Below are 19084 nucleotides of genomic sequence, written 5' to 3'. Positions count from 1 at the left end.
GTCCTTTGGAGTTAAATCTATAGAAATTATATGCTTGACTTTTTAGACAAAATGTTGGAGTGGTAGTAATCTTGGATTCATAGGAAATATATGCTTACTTGTTACTACCATTAACTGCTGTTATTGTTTAGGGTACTTTAAAAGTTAGGAAATGACTGTCGGTCGCCTTCCTCCTCAAAAAACCGGTAAGCGCTGAGCAACGTGCTTTGCCTCCATGATGGAAGGAACTGAGGCTAGGAAGAAGGATCTCGGGACTAGGGTCTTCGTTACCAAGCAAGGCTCCTCTTGTCCTTAAAGGGGCTTGTGTATTTTGGAATTTCGCGTGGGTGCGAGTCTGCTCTAGTTGTTGGTGGGGCTGGCAGCGCTCTTGTCTGCCTGCCCTTACTCGAGTAGTCAAGGAGCTCAAAATAGCGTCAATGTTTTGAAGATGGTGTGAGGGCGCTGGTTTAACGTGACATTAAAAGCCGGCCCTTTGGGAGGAATTCCAGAGGGGCCGTGAAACCCGCTGTGGCTTTCCCGCGGCTCTGGCGTGACCCGGGCAGGCGACGCGCGGGGAAAGGCGGTGGCCGGACCCCGTCCCCGCCCGCCCACCCACCCCGCGCCGGAGAAGGCTGTTCCCGGGGCGGGCGGAGGGCGGGAAGAGGGGCGGGTTGTCGAGAGGGAAAAGCGGCGGCTGTCGGTGCAGACGGGACCCGCACCCCGCGCTGCCGCCGCCGGTCGGGGGGCTCCTCGCCCGCCTCCCGCCATGGGGCTGCAGCCCCGGCGCGCCGCGGGGCCCTGCCCGCCGCCGGCGGGGAGATGCGCCGCCCTGCCCGGACCGCGCACCGCCGCTGCCTGGGCCCGTAGCGAGGAGCCGGAGGGAGCTCCCGGCCGCACCGTCTCCCTGCCGCCCATCCTGCCGGCCGCCGCCGCCGCTTCCCCCGTCGCCGCCCGGGCGCTGCCCAAGAAGCCGGCGGCGGCCCCCAAGAAGGCAGCGCCTCGTCCCGCGGAGGAGAAGGCGCCGAGGAAGGCGCGGGGGGCGCCCCCGGAGCGGGCGGGTCCCCTCTCCAGCTCCTGGCCTTGCTCCTCCCTGCAGCGGCAGCCGCCGCGGAGGGCGGCGGCCGAGCGGGGGTCGCGGCCGCAGCCCGCCCCGCCGCAGCCGCGGGGCCGCCCGGGGGCGGCGGGGACGAGCAGCCGCTCCTGCGAGAGCCTCGGCGGGGCGGCGGGGGAGACGGCGCTGCGCTTCTCGCTGAGCCTGCCCCCGGAGGCCGTCCGGCTGCTCCAGCGCCGCAGCCTGGAGCGGCAGCGGGGGCAGCCCGCCCCCGGCCCCGGGGGGAGAGCGGCCCCGACCCCGGGGCGGCGCGGCGGGCGGGCGGGCGGTGGCGACCTGCGCGCCCTGCTGAAGATATCGCTGCTCAACGACCGGCACCGCTACGACGACGAGGAGTACGAGGAGGAGGAGGAGGGGGCGGCGGCGGGGGCGGCGGTGGACGAGGGGCTGGTGCGAAAATGCACGGAGTGGCTGCGCGGGGTGGAGAGCGCGGCCGGCCGCGACCGCACCGACCGGCTGGAGACGCTCCCGCACCTGGGCACCCTCTGAGCCCCGGCGGGGACCGCGGGAGCGGCCCGGCGCCATCCGCTCTCCGTAGCTGTGGTGTCCTCCGTGGTGCCGCCCGTACCGGGGGAGCCCCAGCGGGTGAGGGGGGCAGCGGCCCGGAGCCAGCCCCCGGGGCGGCGCCCCCGCCGGAGCGAGGGACAAAGGAGCGGCGCCGGCCTCCGCCCTCCGGTGCCCGGGTGCGGAGAGCGAGAGGAGCCGGCGGTGGGCGTCCTCTCTCGTCCGCCGTTTTGTTTTTTTAAGACTTCCGACTACTTTGTAAGATGTGCGTAATGATTTTGTATATTTGTACATAAAAGTTCATTTTTATTTATTTGAATAAATGACTCAACTTTTGTGTTGCAATCGCCTTAGCGCCTTAGCAGCTTCGGGTTGGGCTATTCCTCATCTGCCTGTGACTGCCAGGGTGGGCGTGTTGGCTGTCCCGGTGTCCCCCAGATAAGAATGGCGGGCGATAACGGTACAGAGAGGGCGTGCAGTGCAAATATTCGCTTGTTTCGGATGGCTGGTGCTACAGTCGCCCGCAACTCGGCTCCAAACAAAACCCTGAGCTGCTGGAGCCGGAGGATGCGCAGCGCCGGGGGCTGAGCGAACCGAAAGAGACCCGGCGGTGCGGCGGCGGCCGGCAGGATAACGGGGAGATGGGGGGAGATGGCGGCGGTGGCGGGGAGCAGCCCTGTCGGGGGGAGCCCCGGACAATGGGAGGATGGGGGCGGGCAGAGGCTGCTCCGCTCCATTGCGCCCGGGGCCGCGTCTGCGCCGGTGAACGGGAGAGGAGAGGCTGGGTCTGTGCGCGGAGTGGGTGATTCCCCCCCGCCCCCCAGGCTGTAATTCAGACACATCCGACCTTTCGAGCTGTACGAAAGCGTACGAGGTGGAGGAGGGCGGGCGGGAGGGAGGCAGCAGCATCCTTTGTCAGCGTCCCCCGGCGGGTCCCCGGTCTCCCCCCCCCTCCCCCCCCCCCCCCGCTCCAGGCTGTGGCCGTACCTGATGCTCATCAGAGCTATGTGTTGGGAGAGGCGAGGAGGGGGCGGGGAAGGCTATGTGTACAAAAATTACTGGTGGAAAGGAAAAGGTAAGTCTTAACAGGCTTACGGTTGTTGTCTCGGCCACTTATTGCTGTTATCCAGCTTCTCAGAACAAAGCAATCACTAAATATTTACTATGGTATGGTAAACATTTTGCAAATGAATGTTTGAGCATGTAGGAACATGAAGTTGAATTTACCCAGCAGAGTAAAACAGTTTAGTGCCACAAATTGGGAATTATACGATTCATGTAGATGTCTGGTGTTTACACCAAATGATGTCTGTGTTGACTGTTCTGTCAAGTCATGGGAGATAAACCTTTCTATAGACTAGTTGCATAATGTAGTGATGTGCTACATTTTGTACAGTATTCCCTTTTCCTCCAGGCTTGTTCAAACACTTTTTTCCATTTTTTTTCCCTTGAAACTTCAGAAGTGACAGGGGACATGCTTTGAGAAAATATTTATTTATTAAATGCATTGATACAGCCATTGAAAAAATAACATACCCATATAATACAGATGTAAAATAGCAATGCTCAAAGGCCAGAGAGAAAAGCATGGAGAATGGAGCATGACAGCATGAGAATGTATGGACAGTAATTTTATTTCATTAAATAAAAAAAAAAAGCAATTGTAGAGAGTCATTTGTAGTGCTAGCTATGCACTACACACATGCAGATTCATATAATTTTAACTGAGTTTGCATGTTCTGCTGAATTCATGAATTTTCAGTAACATCTTCAAGCAAATCTGCCTTAACAATTGCAAATTTCCTGCCATATTTAATTTATGCTGGATTGATATCAGACCCACTTTGGGGTTTCCCTCTTCCCCCAGCAATGAGGAAAAGAGTAGTAGCTGAGCTGTAGCCGAGTTCTCTCTTGTGTCTCTTTTGGGAATGAACGTTTATAAATGAGCATCCTGGACTCTCAAAAATGTTCCTCAAAACTGCTCCATGCTTTCACAGTGACTATAATCAGTATCTCCAATTGCAACAAAAAGTGATTCACTCATTAAGGGCTGACAGATCATAAAGCTTACTTGTGAGGCTGAAAGCTGCTTTGTTCGGAGTCTGAAGTGCGGCAGAAAATTCAATAAATTTGAATGTGCAACAGTAGCAAATACAACATGACTTGGGAAAAAAAAAAAAAAGAATTGAAGGGGACTGCCAAGTCTGACAAAAAAGAAACCTGCCCAAAGTACACTAGAAAGAAGAATTTGAGAACTCAGGAACTGCCTGGATAGATTTTTTTTTCTAAAGAATTAATTTGAACAAAGCTACCCAGAGATCATGCAGCTAAGGTCTTTTGTGTTAGATAAGTCATTGTACATGGTAATTGGAAATGGGCCTGAGATGGGCTGATCTTGAGACAACAATATGCAGTCCTGATTTTGGGCTGGATGTTAAGAGCCACTGGGGTCTCTGGAGTCTGCTCGGAACCGTACCTCCTTCACTGAAGATTAACAACAAGATTTATTGTTTTCAGTATTCGCTATCCTTTCTGCTGTATTTTAGCGATAAATGATGACCCTAGCGTTCTGAATACTTTAATCTGAAATGCCCATAAATCTTACAAGTGATATTAGAAAAGACAGAGGAAGGTCCTTCCTACATACTACCAGTAACTTCTGTTAATTTTGCATGTAGCTTGCCTCTCTATAAAAAGAAAATTGATGGATTCTAGTATCTAAAAATTGTAGGTAAATTAAACATAATCAAACCGCTTACTTTATTAATATGTGATATAATAGATGTTTGAGCGCAGTGGCAGGCTTCAACAGACAAAACTGCCAGTGGAGATTCAGGCATCAGTGAAAAACCCTCAAATAAGTCATTGCATTTGTCTTAAGTAAGTAGAACCATTCTTCTGTACTAGTGAACAGATTAGATGTGTTCAGGAATACTTTTTAGGTGGCATAGATCTGCTTTTGCCATAAGAACCAACAAGCAGCCTGGAAGTCATTACATTTGCTTTTTACAGTATATTAGTTGTTTTCAAAGTGCCTCAGCCTAAACCTCCCACCCATAACCCTTTTAGCTGCTGAAAGAGAGTTATGAGCAGCTGGTGCCGTGGATGCTTAAAATAATCGATACTTGCTTCAGGGTAGATAGCTTCCCTTCTTCCTCCAAACACATCAGTATGATTTACAGTGGAAAAAGAAAAAAAAAAAAAAAAACCCACCACATATTCTGTCTCTCTCTTTTTTTTTTTTTTTTTTTTTTTAATGTAGCTAATAATGATGTCAGCTTTACTGCTCTTTCTGAGCAAGCCTGGAGAAGCCAGACAGAGAGTGAAGCCCATGTTTCTCTAACTGAACAGCCCCAGCCCTGTGCATCGCTGAGTTTGCTCTTGGGTTCCAGCCCAAATCTCAACTTCCCCACCCCCCCGACACGATTAGCGTCATCCTCCCTCTTCAGGTTGAGGGGAGAGCATGTTGTTGCCCAGCTTCTGTGTTCTTTCACACACCAGAACACTCGTACAGGCCAGACAAGCCCTATTCCCAGCGAGCTGCTGTCACACAGCCCTGCTGCGGATGGCTGGCGGGCAGCGTCAGGCCACTGCTCTCCTGGGCAGGGGGAGGGAGGGTGTCTGGCGGGGTAGTGTCTGTCTGTCTGTCTATCTGTCCGTCTGTCATGGGCAGGAACTCACCTCTCACCTTCCAGCTGGGGAGCGGTGTCTTTGTTTTTGTGGGTTGTTTTTGTGAGGTACTTAAAGGCACATTCTGTTTCCTCTCTTAAGAAAAGCCTCTCCTAAGAGGTGGTTTTGTAAAGAGAGGAAGAGCTTTTGCGAAGGTTTGGTGCTTTGATACTGCCTGAAAGAGAAATCAGCGGTTTGTACCGCCCAGTTCCAGCAGCGTGTGAGCTCCCAGCTGGCATCTCTGTAACGGGGAGAGCCTGAAGCGATGCTGCTTGCCTGCCCTTTCTGCTTGGCTCGGGCAGCGCCGCAGCTACTGCCGCTCAGTACCTGGCCTCCGAGAAAGGCACAGAATTATAGATTCGTCTAGGTTGGGAGGGACCTTTAAGATCATTTGGTCCAACCATTAACCTAGCACTGCCAAAACCACCACTAAACCATGTCCCTCAGCACCACATCTACACATCTTTTAAATACCTCCAGGGATGGTGACTCCACCACTTCCCTGGGCAGCCTGTTCCGATGTTTGATAACCCTTTTGGAGAAGAAATTTTTCCTCATAGCCATCCTAAACCTCTCCTTGAGATCATTTTCTCTTGTCCTATTGCCTGTTACTTGGGAGAAGAGATCGATCCCCAGCCAGAGGGGGATAAGTTCTCCCCTCAGCCTCCTTTTCTCCAGACGAAACCACCCCAACTCCCTCAGCAGTTCCTCATAAGACTTGTGCTCTAGACCCTTCACCAGCTTCATTGGCCTTCTCTGGACACGCTCCAGCACCTCAAAGTGCTGAGTGAAAGGTTCTTTTCCCTTCCTGGGGAGGAAAGCCTGAAGCAGTATTCTCTCAAAATAGTGCTGGTAGTTTGTTATTCATAGATATAAGGAAAAAATTATTCACCGAAAGGGTTGTCAAGCATCAAGCAGTGGAACAGGCTGCCCAGAGAAGTGGTTGAGTCACCATCTCTGGAGGTATTTAAAAGACATGTAGATGTGGTGCTGAGGGACATGGTTTAGTGGTGACTTGGCAGTGCTGGGTTAACGGTTGGACCTGATGATCTTAAAGGTCTCTTCCCACCATAATGATTCTATGCAGTGATTCTGTGATGCTCTCACAGCTTCTGAGAGTATGGGGAAAACATTGTGACCTGAATGACTACCCATGTGAATGACTACCTGAATGATTGCCCATAGCAGGGCTGCTGAACTGGTGGGCTCCAGTCTGGATGTCCACCCAGCTTGGGGAGCAAGGCAGCGAATGGATGTGTGTTGCAGATGAAATATTTGGCACGGTTACAATATAGAAGCAATTCAAGATTTAATAATGGTTTGAGGTGGGTTGAAAGGTTGAATTTCACAGCACTTAATCATTAACCAATTTAAGGATTAACAAGGTGATTCAGTAGAATATGTTATAATTAAAACAGCAACTTAATTACAGATTTGAGAATGATAAGATTCACACTAACTTACTACAAGGTATTCTGAATCAAAATGTATGTATGTACATATGTATAAACACAAAACATACAAACACACACCATTCAAGGAGTCACACACCCACCACCCGAGTCTTTAACTGGTAGGACTGGAGTCCCTTCACAGCAGGTGACTCCAGTGAGCCCATGGGTGCCCCTTTCAAATCCTCACACACAGAGGCAGGCAGAAACATTTGGATCCAGTGAATATATAGACACCCACACCCGTGAAGGCAAATGTGTGTATTCAAACACATAGATAGGTAGAGAGGTGGATGGAAGAGGCTGGCCTATAGTTAAAGTTTCCCCCTTCTCGAGGTTAGAGTAAATACACACAATGCATCAGCATTCCTCAGTGGGCGATAATTGAGCCTCAAGAAGTTCGACTTCACCCCAGCCCTTCATTCAGCTTTGTCATCAGATGATCTTTAAACTACCTGAGAGACATCCCAACTCAGGGAAGATGCTGGTCACAGCCCACTGCAGCGCAGGAGAGCTCAAAGGGTCTGGCTTAGAGCCGCTATTTATAGATTCTGAGGTAATTGACTTTCATCAGGTACTTTTGTATTTCAGCCAAACTCAGGCAGTGAAGTATTCTAGTATTTTCCACCAGCTGTGCAAGCCCAGAACTTGCTAGATTTTGAAGTTCTGGTATCACCCCCCTTTTGGGCCACGATCCAGGTAAGAGGTGTACAAGGCTGTCAGGGAGTGATCAATTGCCATTAACGTTCCCAAGCAATAGGAGAAGCAGGAACCAGGTGTGTTAAGAAGGTGTCTTAACGCTCTGGCCCGTTGCCTTTCACAATTCACACCTGACTTATGTTAGGTTGGTACGTGGTCCAGGTGGGAGGGGGAATTCAGCCAAGCACCAAGTGGCCTAGGAGGGGAGTTGCACCACCGGAATGGGGTATGGGTTAGGGAGAAGCTGGATCCCAGTGATATCAGTAAGATGAGTGCATAGATGAAATAAGCGCTTTTAGCATCTTTTAATTTTATTGAAAGAGTTCTTAAGGGAAGGACATTATTTTAAGTAAATTTTTTTTCTCTTCTTTGCCATGTATGATGAAGGTTTGAGAGCTCTGGAATGGCTTAAAGTTTTCTTTGTTGTTCTGTTTTTATAAAATTGAAGGCATCAGAAATATCCAATCTGTGTTTTGCAGTGAGGTGTCTTAAGGTAATGACCTTAGGTCATTCTTACTGTGAGGGATCACATCTTGGGTGGAAATGCTAGGTGTAATAAAATCTTTAAGAATGATTTTGGCTCCCCAAATTAGTTTTGCATTGTGGCTCAATGAACTGTCGAGTGAGGTCAACTGATGTTTGGCTTTCGGCACTCTGACTAAAGGAATGTAATAGTTTCATCATCTTTCCTGTCATCATTGCACTTTTGAGTGCTGGTAAAAGCTGAGCTTTGAATCAAAAAGAAAAAACGTTCATAATTAAGCATAAAAATAAATTAGCACGGAAGCTATTAGCTTCTTAGCAATTAGCACAGAAGAGAGCAAATTGTAGTAATTTGTGATATTCCAAATTTTTTTTTCAGCGTTCATTTGGCTGCCTGAGTTCCACCTGTCAGTATAGTGACAACAGCCCATCAGGTAAGTCACACAGGGAAGGAGTGGGAGATGATTGGCAGCATCTTTTTTGCCAGGGCATTTTCTGAATGGCAAAACACGAGTGGGAATAATACTAAGTGACAGAACTCTCCATGCTTTAAATTAAACACTAACAGAGGCTCTTTATGACTACAGCAGAGGTAGGAGCAGATGAAAGCAAAGTTCTCAGGGAGAGGCGCAAGGTGCGTGAAGCACCTGATAGCAATTAACAAGAAAAAATAAAAGTCGTTAGGCGTTCCCGAGGGGCTGGATGGGAGCCCGGAGCGGGGGAGGCTCCGCGGCGGGCGGGATACCCAGCACCGGGCCGCCTTCCCCCCGGGAGGCAGAAACACGCTTGTCCGGGGGAGCGGCGCTGAGCGGCTCCCGGGGCTGCCAGCGGGGACGGAGCCGGGGGTCCCCGTGTCTCCCGCTCCCCCCGCGGCGGCCCGGCCCGGGAGCGGGGCGGGTGCTCAGGGCCGGCTGGCGGGCCAGGACCGCGGGCGAGCGCGAGGTCGCGAAAACCCTTCCAAGTGCGGCTGAGGTGGGATCTGCGGCGGGGCTGCTCTCCCCCCGCGCTTGTGGGGTCTGGTCTATCTGCGCTCGTCCCCTCGGCAGACCACTAGGGAAAGTCACGGCGTGTCCTCCAGCTCCGGGAAGTTACCGGTTTCGTTGCAGGAAACGGGTAACAGTGATCAGTAAGAAGCTATGGCTTTACTTTCTCTTTTTTTTTTTGATTGTTGTTGTTAAAACACAATCCGTATAGTAATTATGGCTACGTTCTTTGAAAACATTTTTATTTACTGCCTAGTGTCTGAGGGTCTTAACAGAGATCCAGCTGTTTTAATAGATGCTCAAGTGATGCAGTCCTTTTTTTTTTTTTTTTTTTTCCCTGTGGCAACAGCTATTATAACTTTTCATATAATTCCTCATAACAAGCTAAGCTCCTCTCCCCTTTCTCCCCACCGCTGCAGTACGAAGTTTGACAGCAAAGAAAAAAGAGTAAGCAGTTGAATAAATGTTTCTGGGAGGCTGTTGTATGGGACTATATGTTGTTAGGATTTATTGTTTTACTACTGTGTGAAGTGCTGAGCAGATTTTGAGAGTGAATTTCATGACTCTAATCATGGGCTGCCTCGCATGCTAACACACCTTCTTCACGTCAGTTTGCAATGACTGAAATCTCTCCTCAGGACAGGCACAAACACTGTACAAATGTCATTAAAAAGGAACACTGTGATGCCTGGGTGTTAAGTACTTGTTATGAGGATATTTTATAATGGTCACTGTATTCAACCATTTATTTGTTGTATGGGAGAATGAATTTTTTCGTTGCATAGGTAGTCACTGAGATACTTTTAACTCTGAGGAAAATGTTGCTTGTAGACTTTACGCAGGTCATCTTAGGGCAGAATAATTTGGGTTTGGCAGATGTGTCTGGAGGTTAATACACAAGATGCTATTGTGTAGTGAAGTGATTCATTTAAATTACAAATAGAGGAAAAATACTAATCCACCACTTTCAATCTCATGGCTTCCTATTTTTTTCCAATTTTGACAGAAGCTTAGTTGTATGCTCAGTGGGAATAGTCTGACCCAGATACTGTTAATGATCAACATGATATCTTTAATTTAAAACTGGCAATATTGCAGGGAGGAATTACCATGAAATAGAAAATACTGAATTCATATTGATGCTTAAATACCTTTTGGAGTGGTTTTTGGTTCCTGGCATGTTTGGAAAGGCTTATTGTGCAAGGTATAACAAGGTTAGCAATAGGAATGTAAATGTTATGGGTGGTACTGACAGTTTACTGTTGGGAGGTGTCTTTTTTTGTTTTCTTTTTCTGGTGTTCTTATGAAATATGCCTCTACAGTGCTTTTCTCCAATGCCCAAGGGAAATGCCTTGCTGCAAAGTCAAGATTAACCACTTTCTGATATTTTTTTCTGCATTTGCTTACAGCAATATGGCAAAATAATCTCTAGTTTGTGTACCAGCAAAAGTTAAAAATCCTGTGGTTTGTGGATTACTTGGAATCTGCAGATTACTTCTAAGGCTTTAATTAAATTTCTGGAAGCATAAGTCAATGGCACATGGGCTTAAACCTGGTAAGCTCTACCTCCACTTTCAAAAGTGATTTTAAAAAAATGCTGAAAGCTACGGGAATATACATTAAGAATGCATAGCTGTCAAAACTACAGACCTCATGGGGAAAAGGAGAAAGAAAAATAGGTTGTCTAAGGCAGTATTGGAGAGGAAGTAGAATCGTGGACTACAAAAAGTCATCTGCCAAATGACTCTGTTGTCTGAATGAGCAACTGAAGAAATGTTGTGCTAATGCTCTTTTGTAGCATTTCAAGTTAGAAATCCTAAACTGTACCCGCTTCTGAGGTTGAAGAGTTGATCTGTTTTTTTGAGGAGGGGAGTGTGGGGTGTGGAATCCTGTTATTTTTCTTTTCTCTTTCCAAACTTCAGAATGATGAATCTGAAAATAACTTTTCAGGAAAAATCACTGACCTCTGGTGAATGAGTACAGAATGTAAGCAGAACAGGGAGAGCATGGCATACCTGGTCTGCAGACAGCTGTGCCACCTCTGGCTGATCCCCAGCTGTGGCAAAACTCCCCCCTCAGCTCAGCAGGCTGAGCTACTTAACATGCCAGCTCCCTAAGCCATTGCATCTAGTGAGCGTGGCTGGCCCAGGCTGGGGACCTTTGCTCATCTGGTTTGCTTTGACTGACACAACCAGGGAGAGCTTCTGCAAGTGGCTGGGTCATAGATGGAAATGAGCTATTTTGCTATAAATCTCTTGAGTGCACCCAGCAGGACTGGATACTTATGTTGCACTGACCGTCTGAAGAGTTTATTCTGCATTTCATGTTTTTTGGAGGGCCTTTAACCATTGCTTCTTAGAAGCAAATGAAGACAGAAGAGGTGTTGTCAGCAGCCACGCAACAGCCTATTTCCATTGCCTCTTGGATGCGGCCACATGAAAAGTGGGATTCCGTCCCACCCGACACTCACAAATGCGCCTATGTTGAATGTTTTAGTTGTTTCCAGGGGAAACAGCCGTGAGTGGTCCTTGTTCTCACCATTGCTTGGCTACTGCTACACAGCAAAGGGGTTCAGTTTTGCTTGAGAAGCAGAGCGGGTCACTGGTGCTTCTTTTTTATTATTTTTTTTTTTTCTTTTAATGAAAAAAAAAAGAAAATATTTTGTTTGCGAGATCATATCTTAAGGTCTCTGGTGTTTATACCTCATTCATAGCCCTGCAATTTATCCCCAGTTAATATAACAACAAAGTTAATAGAACAACCTTTGTTTTGATTCTCTGAATGATTCACCATCCCCCTTTGTGGCTGTTTTTGTTCAAAAATAAAGAGTGGGGAAGAGAGTATATTCTAAGTACAAAGGGAGAAGATAAAAGCCATCAGTCTGTTTCTGTGCCTCCTACGTAATATTGCCATAGTAACGAGGAGCTGAATGTGGCTGTTCATCACTGGATGCCGAGGTAAAGCAGCCACTCTTCTTATTCAAAAGAATATTAGTAAAATACAGATTTTTAAGGTGTCAATAAGAAATTAGGCAAAAATGATCTGCCTTACATAGCACACTGTAAGCTAATAATAAAGTGCCACTTTGAAAGAAGAGAGGGCAATTAAGACATTTAGGAAACATTTATAATGCTGTAAATCAGAGCATTTTATCTTCTGCACAAAGCCATGCTGAGTTGTGAAGTGCAGTCACAGATAATATATTCTGACATTAAATTTACATGAGATGAACAGGTCTTTTTTTTTTTTCTGTCTAATATATTTCTGGTGTGGTAGTTGGCTGGAGCTATTGGCAAATACTAGTACATTGGCATAGCCTGGCTATGCTCTAATCCAGATTAAAGTATAAGTGGGTCTCTCGTGTCTTTAGGACTGCATGATGTCTGTGACATCCTGGTGTTATTTGTTTTAACCATTAAACCACCACCAGAGGGAATGAAATTCTGATCCAGGTGTGTGCATGAGGTAAAAATATTTATCTTGGAAATTTCAGTGAAAAAAGTGATAGTTTGATTGCTCTCAAGAGGAACGTTTGGAGGATAAAAAGTGCACTCATTTAGGTGTATTATTGCTAGTGTAGTGTACTGTTACTACTGTAGCTTCTCTGTGCTTTGCAGCAAGAATTTGACATTTAACTTGTTGCATTTCTGTATCTAATAACAGCTTTTCTTTTTTTTTCTTTGAAAGTCTTCTGTATTTGATCAAATGATGGATTAGAAAGGAAATATCTTATTCTGCACGTACTCTCAAAGGCCTTTTTAATTTGAAAGTTGTTTTTTCCTGAAGGCTTTTTCTGCCTGAAGTGCGTTTAAAATGAAGGCTTGAAGTGTGGAGCAGAACTTTGCTAGCAGCCGCAGCTGCCTCCTGGGCCAAGGAGGTAGAAGTGGCTACTGAAACAGCTTTTCCCACTGCCCCCCACCCCCTCAAGTGCTCACTGCCAGCCTCTCGTAGAATGGTTTGGGTTGGAAGGGACCTTACAGATCATCTAATTCCAACCCCCCTGCCATGGGCAGGGACACCTCCCATTAGACCAGGTTGCTCAAAGCCCCATCCAGCCTGGTTTTGGGGTTAAAACACAACAAGAACAAGAGCTGGAGGCAACAGATCTGGGGAAAGTGATCTGTCCTTGGCACAGGACACTTGGAACTTTCACATTTCCTGCCTGGGAAAAACGATACAGATTCAGGTCGGAGCCAGGCTGAAGGGATGCAAAGACTCAGCCAGGAGAAATGATGGCTGGAGACTGTCACTCTTGGAGCTGACAGAAGCAGAGACTGAGTTGAGAAAGCTGGTAAATTCCTGTGAAACCCAAATGTAAATGGTCCGTCCAAGGTCCTCCTGTGTTTGACTCGGGTAGCAGATGACAAACTGGCTCCACAGATGAAGCTGCTTCCTTTGCTCTGCTCTGTGCTGGCACCCAGACAGTCCCACCCAATGCTGGCAGCTGGTGGGGCAGGCAGGGTGACACAGGGTGCAGTTTCTTTCAGAAGGCAGGAGAAAGGTTGGCACTCACTTCTTTCTCTTTGAAAAAACTATGTCACGTGTGCATGCCATGGTCGTGGGGTCAAGCCCACTAAAGTTAGGCATGAAGTAATTCATCCCTCCCTCTTCATTAATGAGCACATATAGGCTTTTTATAAATAATCTCAACATCACTCACTGCTTAGGGTTTGCCCTTCCTCATGCAGCCCGGTTGTGGAGTTTGCTATGCGTTGCCGTGGTGGGTTTTACAACGGCTCCCTGCGTTGGCAACTGGAAAATGCCAGAACCTGCCTAATTATGCAGCCTATTGGGCTGCACGTTGACAAGTTCTGGTTGATGTTGACCAAGTTGCCTGGTAAAAGGCTGGCAAACCCAAGCTTTTGCCTCCTGAACATACTAATGGGGGCTTTCTTGCATTTCATCTGCTGGGGATTCTGTGTGTGGGAAGGGAACAAATAAAGATCATGTAACTTGGTCTCTTTTCACAGTTTGAACAGTTGCCTGAAGGGTATTTTTATTGCTTGTCTGTAAGTAGTAAATACTACTTTTTTTTTTTTTTTCTTCTGTGAAACTGTGTCCTGTCTGACTTGTGGAGCTCCAGTTTCAAAAAGAGCTCTTAGGATTTCAGGGGTAGCTTGGCGGGGGGGGGAACTACATGTTTGTGTGGAGGTAGGAAACAAGGATTTTGAAGAGGGAAAATTTTTTTATGGATTACTGTTTCTTGTCAGATTAGTGCAATTAAAACAAAAAGCACGTAGTTTTAGAACCAAATGAAGAGTGGGGTTCCTCTCTACCTGGTTCATGCTCTTGTCTTAGGGAAGAGTTATTGTTTCATGTGCATCTTCTTTTCCTTGCCTACTAGGCTCAGAAGAGAAGTAAAATACTCTCCCTTAGTGTAGTCGCCAGCCTGGTTGTCACATTGCCACCCTGGAAGGCGAGGGGGTGTGGGTGTGAACTCCTTCATGCAGAGGAGGTGAGTGCAGTGACTATTACTAGCCTGTTACTCAAAGTTTGCAATTTCATAAGACAGTTTTTCACCATCAGAGAGATGACAGTGAAATGCTTCTGCTTATGAAGGAACATAGGCTTTTATAAATGGCTAAATCAATTGTTAATTCACTACAGTCAATTTTAGTGAAACATGTGAGTGTAGATTTGAGAAACATTTCCTCTTGGGTTTTTCTTTGTTATTTTAGGATTATTTTTTTTATTATTTTGCACAGACACACACCCCACAACACCCCGCCTCTTGCAGCCAGGGTATGAAAAATGTCAATGCACCTGTGAGAGGGCAAATCTTTAGCATTTAAGCCTTGGGTTCTGTCAGGCACGATTGAGGTGGGGTTTTCTGTTTGACTTGGACTCATGAATGCCAGTCTGTGAGCTGAACGCCTGAAAACTAGATGGGGCAATGCCAAGTGTTGCCTCACTGCAAGTGTATGCCTCTCTTGACTGCCATAGATTCAGGCCCTTGCCTTAATTTATATGCATTGTGATTCAGTTGGTTTTGCACAACAAAAATCTTTTTGTGTGTGGGGAAAATGATAAAGTACTGAGGTCATGACTATGTGTACTTTCTATGGACCCTTGTTTAAATTCTTTAGAAAGGGTAGACAATGTGTCACTTGAAGAAGGAAGCAATGTTGACACAAGACAGTATTGGTTTGTGTGGATTCAACATAATATCTTATGTACAGCCAGCAATTAATCCAACGCATGACTAACCAGTTAAGAACGTTAGCATACATGGGCAGATTCATACTTGGATTTAACAGTACATTTACAGTGACTTCTCAGCAGTTGTGTTTACTTGGGGCAAAATTTGGATCACGTAAAGGAAGGACAGGTCTGTCAACACCTGTTTGGTTATTCATCTGCTGAATGCTCTTTCTGCTTTTCCTGGTGTACATGCCAGGATGCTGCGCAGTGTAACTCAGCTTTGTGTGATGCCAGCCTTGTATTGTTTGTGTTATTTCTTTTTCTTCTAACAACCCCCCATTGATTTGTTCCTCTCCTGTCTTGAGGCTGAATTACCCTTGGCTGGTGCTGCAGCACGTATGGAAACTTATGGTAAAAGATATACTGTGTACAAAATCTTAAGCATTGCAAGTGGAGAGTTGCACGAGCTTAAAAGCAGTGTTAGATTGTCTTGTTCCAGAAAGTTTTCTTGTGGTTGTTTAATTGCTCCTTTATTTAGCTTTCCACACTTTCGTTGCACTATCTTCAAGCCCCTTTGATGTTGGATCAAAAATAAACTTCAGAACTGTGTTGGCAGGGAATAGATGAGTGGCCATGGACTCCCAACAGTCTCTCTTCATCTAAGCTAATCTATATGCCTGTTCTATATGTCAGTGTCCATTGTAGACTAAAGATGCTAACTCAGCTCTGGGAAGCTTACTGAATTGTCTCGGAATGGTGCTGCTGGGAAACTCTTTGTGGGAAGAGGCAAATGGGATGTCACTAGGGAGCTGCTGCAAGATGGAGGTGAGGGAAAGAAAAATAGGGTTGACTTAAATAAAAGCAGCCTGAAGCTTAGGAGCATGGCACAACAACAGAATACCTCAGTTTGTGGCACAGTTCCATTTCTCTCTCATAAATTTTGTACTGTCCACATGGTTCTGAGGAGCATCATCTTGCCTCTGGAGAACACAAGCACCTGCCCCATCTGTCAGCCTCGTCCTCTCTGCGGCAGGAGATCCTGTGCCATTCGGTCTTAACTCAGTGCGGGAGTGCGTTCATCTGAATCCATAGTGTAATCAGCGCTTATTCCCCTCGTGGCTTTTGACAGGACTTAAAGGTTTGCTTCGCTTCACTGCTCAGGATCCTTCAAATGTTGGATTTTAAAAATGAGATGAGAACAGGCATGGGTGAAATTATCGCTACTGATTTTAAGTTTCTGTCTTTAGTCCTCTCGCTTACAAAACACTGTCAGTACCATAAGGTATCGTTGGTGTGTTTCTTAGCTCCAGGCACTGTTGCTGCCTCGTACTTGGAGGGTGAGGGCCACAGGGTGGGTGCCAAGGCTGCCTTCCCTTCTTCTCAACACAGCGGGTGCTGGCAGGCCTTTCTGCACGGTGAGAGCCACCAGGATTATGCATGTTTGCTCGTGTCCTTGGTAACAAAGGATTACTTACAATGCAAGCAGGATTCTTCCCACTGTGAGCAGTGTGACTATTAAGCAGTGCTTTGGTGTCTAGCCAGTGAAACGGATTTTGCAAATAAGTGGGAGGAGGAAGTAGTGGTGTTTTTTGCTTGTGGTTTGGGGTTTTTTGGTAACAAAACAAAGTTTCTTTTTAAATGTCAGTCACTTCATTTTACGTTTTTTTTTTGCTTGTTGTCACATCTGCCTCACTTTGCTGCTTCTTAGATACATATTAGATACTCACCAACTTTCAAAATAAATCACTAGTATTCTTGAGATTTCCTAGCAACAAACTGTACTAGCAAGAGAGAGAGAAGCAAAGTTGCCCAGGAATATTTTCAGTAATGGCAGGTATTTCTGTGAGATGGTAACTATTTTCTTTGCAGACGTCAGTCTCCTGCAAACAGGAAAGATGTGTTCAGTCTTCATCTCAAATAGCACTTGCTGGGGCAAGTGAATGTACATCTTAACTGGTTTGTGTTGCCTCTTGACCACTGGTGTGGGAGCTTGTACCACTGCAGAAGCATTGCTACCAAAGCTATGGCTTGTATGATTTGGGATGAGAGGATGCTTTCTGAAGGGTCTGTTTCTTGGAATGACATGTTGAAATTTGGTGAGCCCTGGAAAGTATCAGGCTTAGCCAGAGCTGGATGCTGAAGAGTTGATAGTTTAAAAACAACCAAGAAAAACCATGTTGTGGATAGAATTCACTAAATAACATTGGATTTTCCTGTATCTGGTACATGAGTACTTTAGTTCCTCAAGCCAGAGCTGAGATCACAGGTCAGCACAGGACAAAGCACTGAATGGTTTTGTGTTCCTGCCATGAAACAACCTGTTCCAACCCAGTTCCTCAAAAATGAGAGCACACAGGGGCTTATCCTGAACCTACACGTTGTATTTGCCTGGAATGCTTGCCGTTTTCCAAGGATTAGAGAAGGTCCAACAGACACCTTGTTTGGTCAGGTAGTGCAGCTCTTCTAGAGCAGTCTAGTTTTAGTGAGACAGTAATGAAAAATTTTTAAAAGCTTGTGTGTGGGTGGGTTTTGTGGGTGGTCGTTGTCTGTACTCTAAGAAGCACTTTGATTCCTTGATTTCCCAATAAAATTCTTTTTCTTTTTCCAAATGTGCAACAGTCAGTCAACCAACTAACATAGTTGACTTCTTTGTATCCAAACTTTGGACAAGCCTTGCCTACCTGTGAGCCACCAGAGCTGTTGTACTGCCATGGGCTATCCCTCCAGTCCTCTGGCTGTTGCCTGTGTCCTGCAGGTCCTGAAACATACCTGCCTACCTGGTGTGGATGTCCCTGTTATATTAATTCCATCACATGGCAGAAGATGCCTTGTGTTTCAGCAGGATTTCTAGGTTTTGTAGGAAGACTTTGTAGTTTCCTGGTGCAGCCTGCAGGATTTTGGCTGTCCGGTTCTGTTCTGGACAGCAGAAGGGTCTGTCTGCTGAGTACATTAAATTGTCAATAAGTACGTACGACTTCAACTCCAGTTTACCGGAGATATCTAAGGACCAGAAGCAGGCTCTTGGTTTTTGAAGTATGTGTAGTGTGGAGAAGTGTGTTACAGCCAGCTATATTCTATCTTAATTCTGGTTATCGGCTGAAGTGAACCCTGAGTTTTGTACCTAGAGGTAGCAACCCAGGCACACATGTTGAGCCAGTGACTCAAAGCCTTAGAAACACAGTGCTCACACCAGTTCTTTGTGCTTTGAAGTAGTTTGTTAGCCTGTGTTATTGCTTGATACTAGCAAATTTAAAAATATTTATGAATTAAAACTTGCATGCTCGAACAGATGTATGAATTAGAAGTGTATTATCAGGGTCTGAATTATATGTTGGCGAAGACAAGCATCCCAGCAGATATCCATTGCCACAATGGCGCAGCCCCTCTTTTTTTCTTTTTATACTGATTAATCTTTGTATGGAATAACCACAAGTAGAAGGGGACTACCAAAGATGACAAAGAGGAGAGGAGAAATAGCAAATCAGTATTTAGTAGGGAAGATGAAGAAGGTATGATGAAACAAGTCCTATGGATCAGGTAGTGCTGTTATAGCAGGCTATCCGATAACAGACACTACTGGATTTTGGGATTTCTGATCACGTAGCAATGAAATGGCTCAGTTACCCAGGGACTGGAACTCCCTGTTTAGTACACGGGTGCCAAGAGAGTTTCCGTATTGGTGGAAGACTGAGGTAATTCCTTGGTTTAGCTGGTAGGAGAATTGATTCTGGTATCAGTTGTGGTTATTCTACCTGTATCTTTAATTCATTCATTTATTTTTATTTTTTGTTTGTTTATATGGGCTAGAAAAAACTGGACTAATAGCCTAACATTGAAGGCAGTCTTCAGAAAAACTCCTGTTGTACCGACATACTAAGGGAAATGATATTTTTAGGTGTGGTATTTTGCTGTTATTGTGTTACAGTGCTCATTGATTTCAACAGCTGGCAGATGAGTCTGCAGAGGAAGGCTGGTAAGGAGTTATTTTATTATTTTCAGTATAGAGTATTTACCTGTGCATCAAATGATAACTGACCTTATTTAGCTAGACATTAGAGGGATGG

General features: G+C 46.2%; 1 protein-coding gene across 1 annotated transcript; it reads left to right on the top strand.

Annotated features, from left to right (window-relative positions):
- The first annotated feature begins 596 nt into the window (after window positions 1–596).
- PRR18 (proline rich 18) lies at window positions 597–1579 on the top strand. Its single transcript, XM_074144504.1, has one exon. The coding sequence runs from the start codon at window positions 746–748 to the stop codon at window positions 1577–1579; it is 834 nt and encodes a 277-aa protein (XP_074000605.1). The 5' UTR covers window positions 597–745.
- The last annotated feature ends 17505 nt before the right edge of the window (window positions 1580–19084 follow it).

This window comes from Numenius arquata, chromosome 2 (genome assembly GCF_964106895.1).
Source record: "Numenius arquata chromosome 2, bNumArq3.hap1.1, whole genome shotgun sequence".
Lineage (NCBI taxonomy): Eukaryota > Metazoa > Chordata > Aves > Charadriiformes > Scolopacidae > Numenius > Numenius arquata.
Note: the sequence above shows the minus strand (reverse complement) of the source record. Positions and strands in the feature narration are given on the sequence as shown.

What these genes read in the sequence shown, in the direction of transcription:
- PRR18 (XM_074144504.1), top strand. Translation starts at nt 746, where the DNA reads ATGGGGCTGCAGCCCCGGCGCGCCGCGGGGCCCTGCCCGCCGCCGGCG.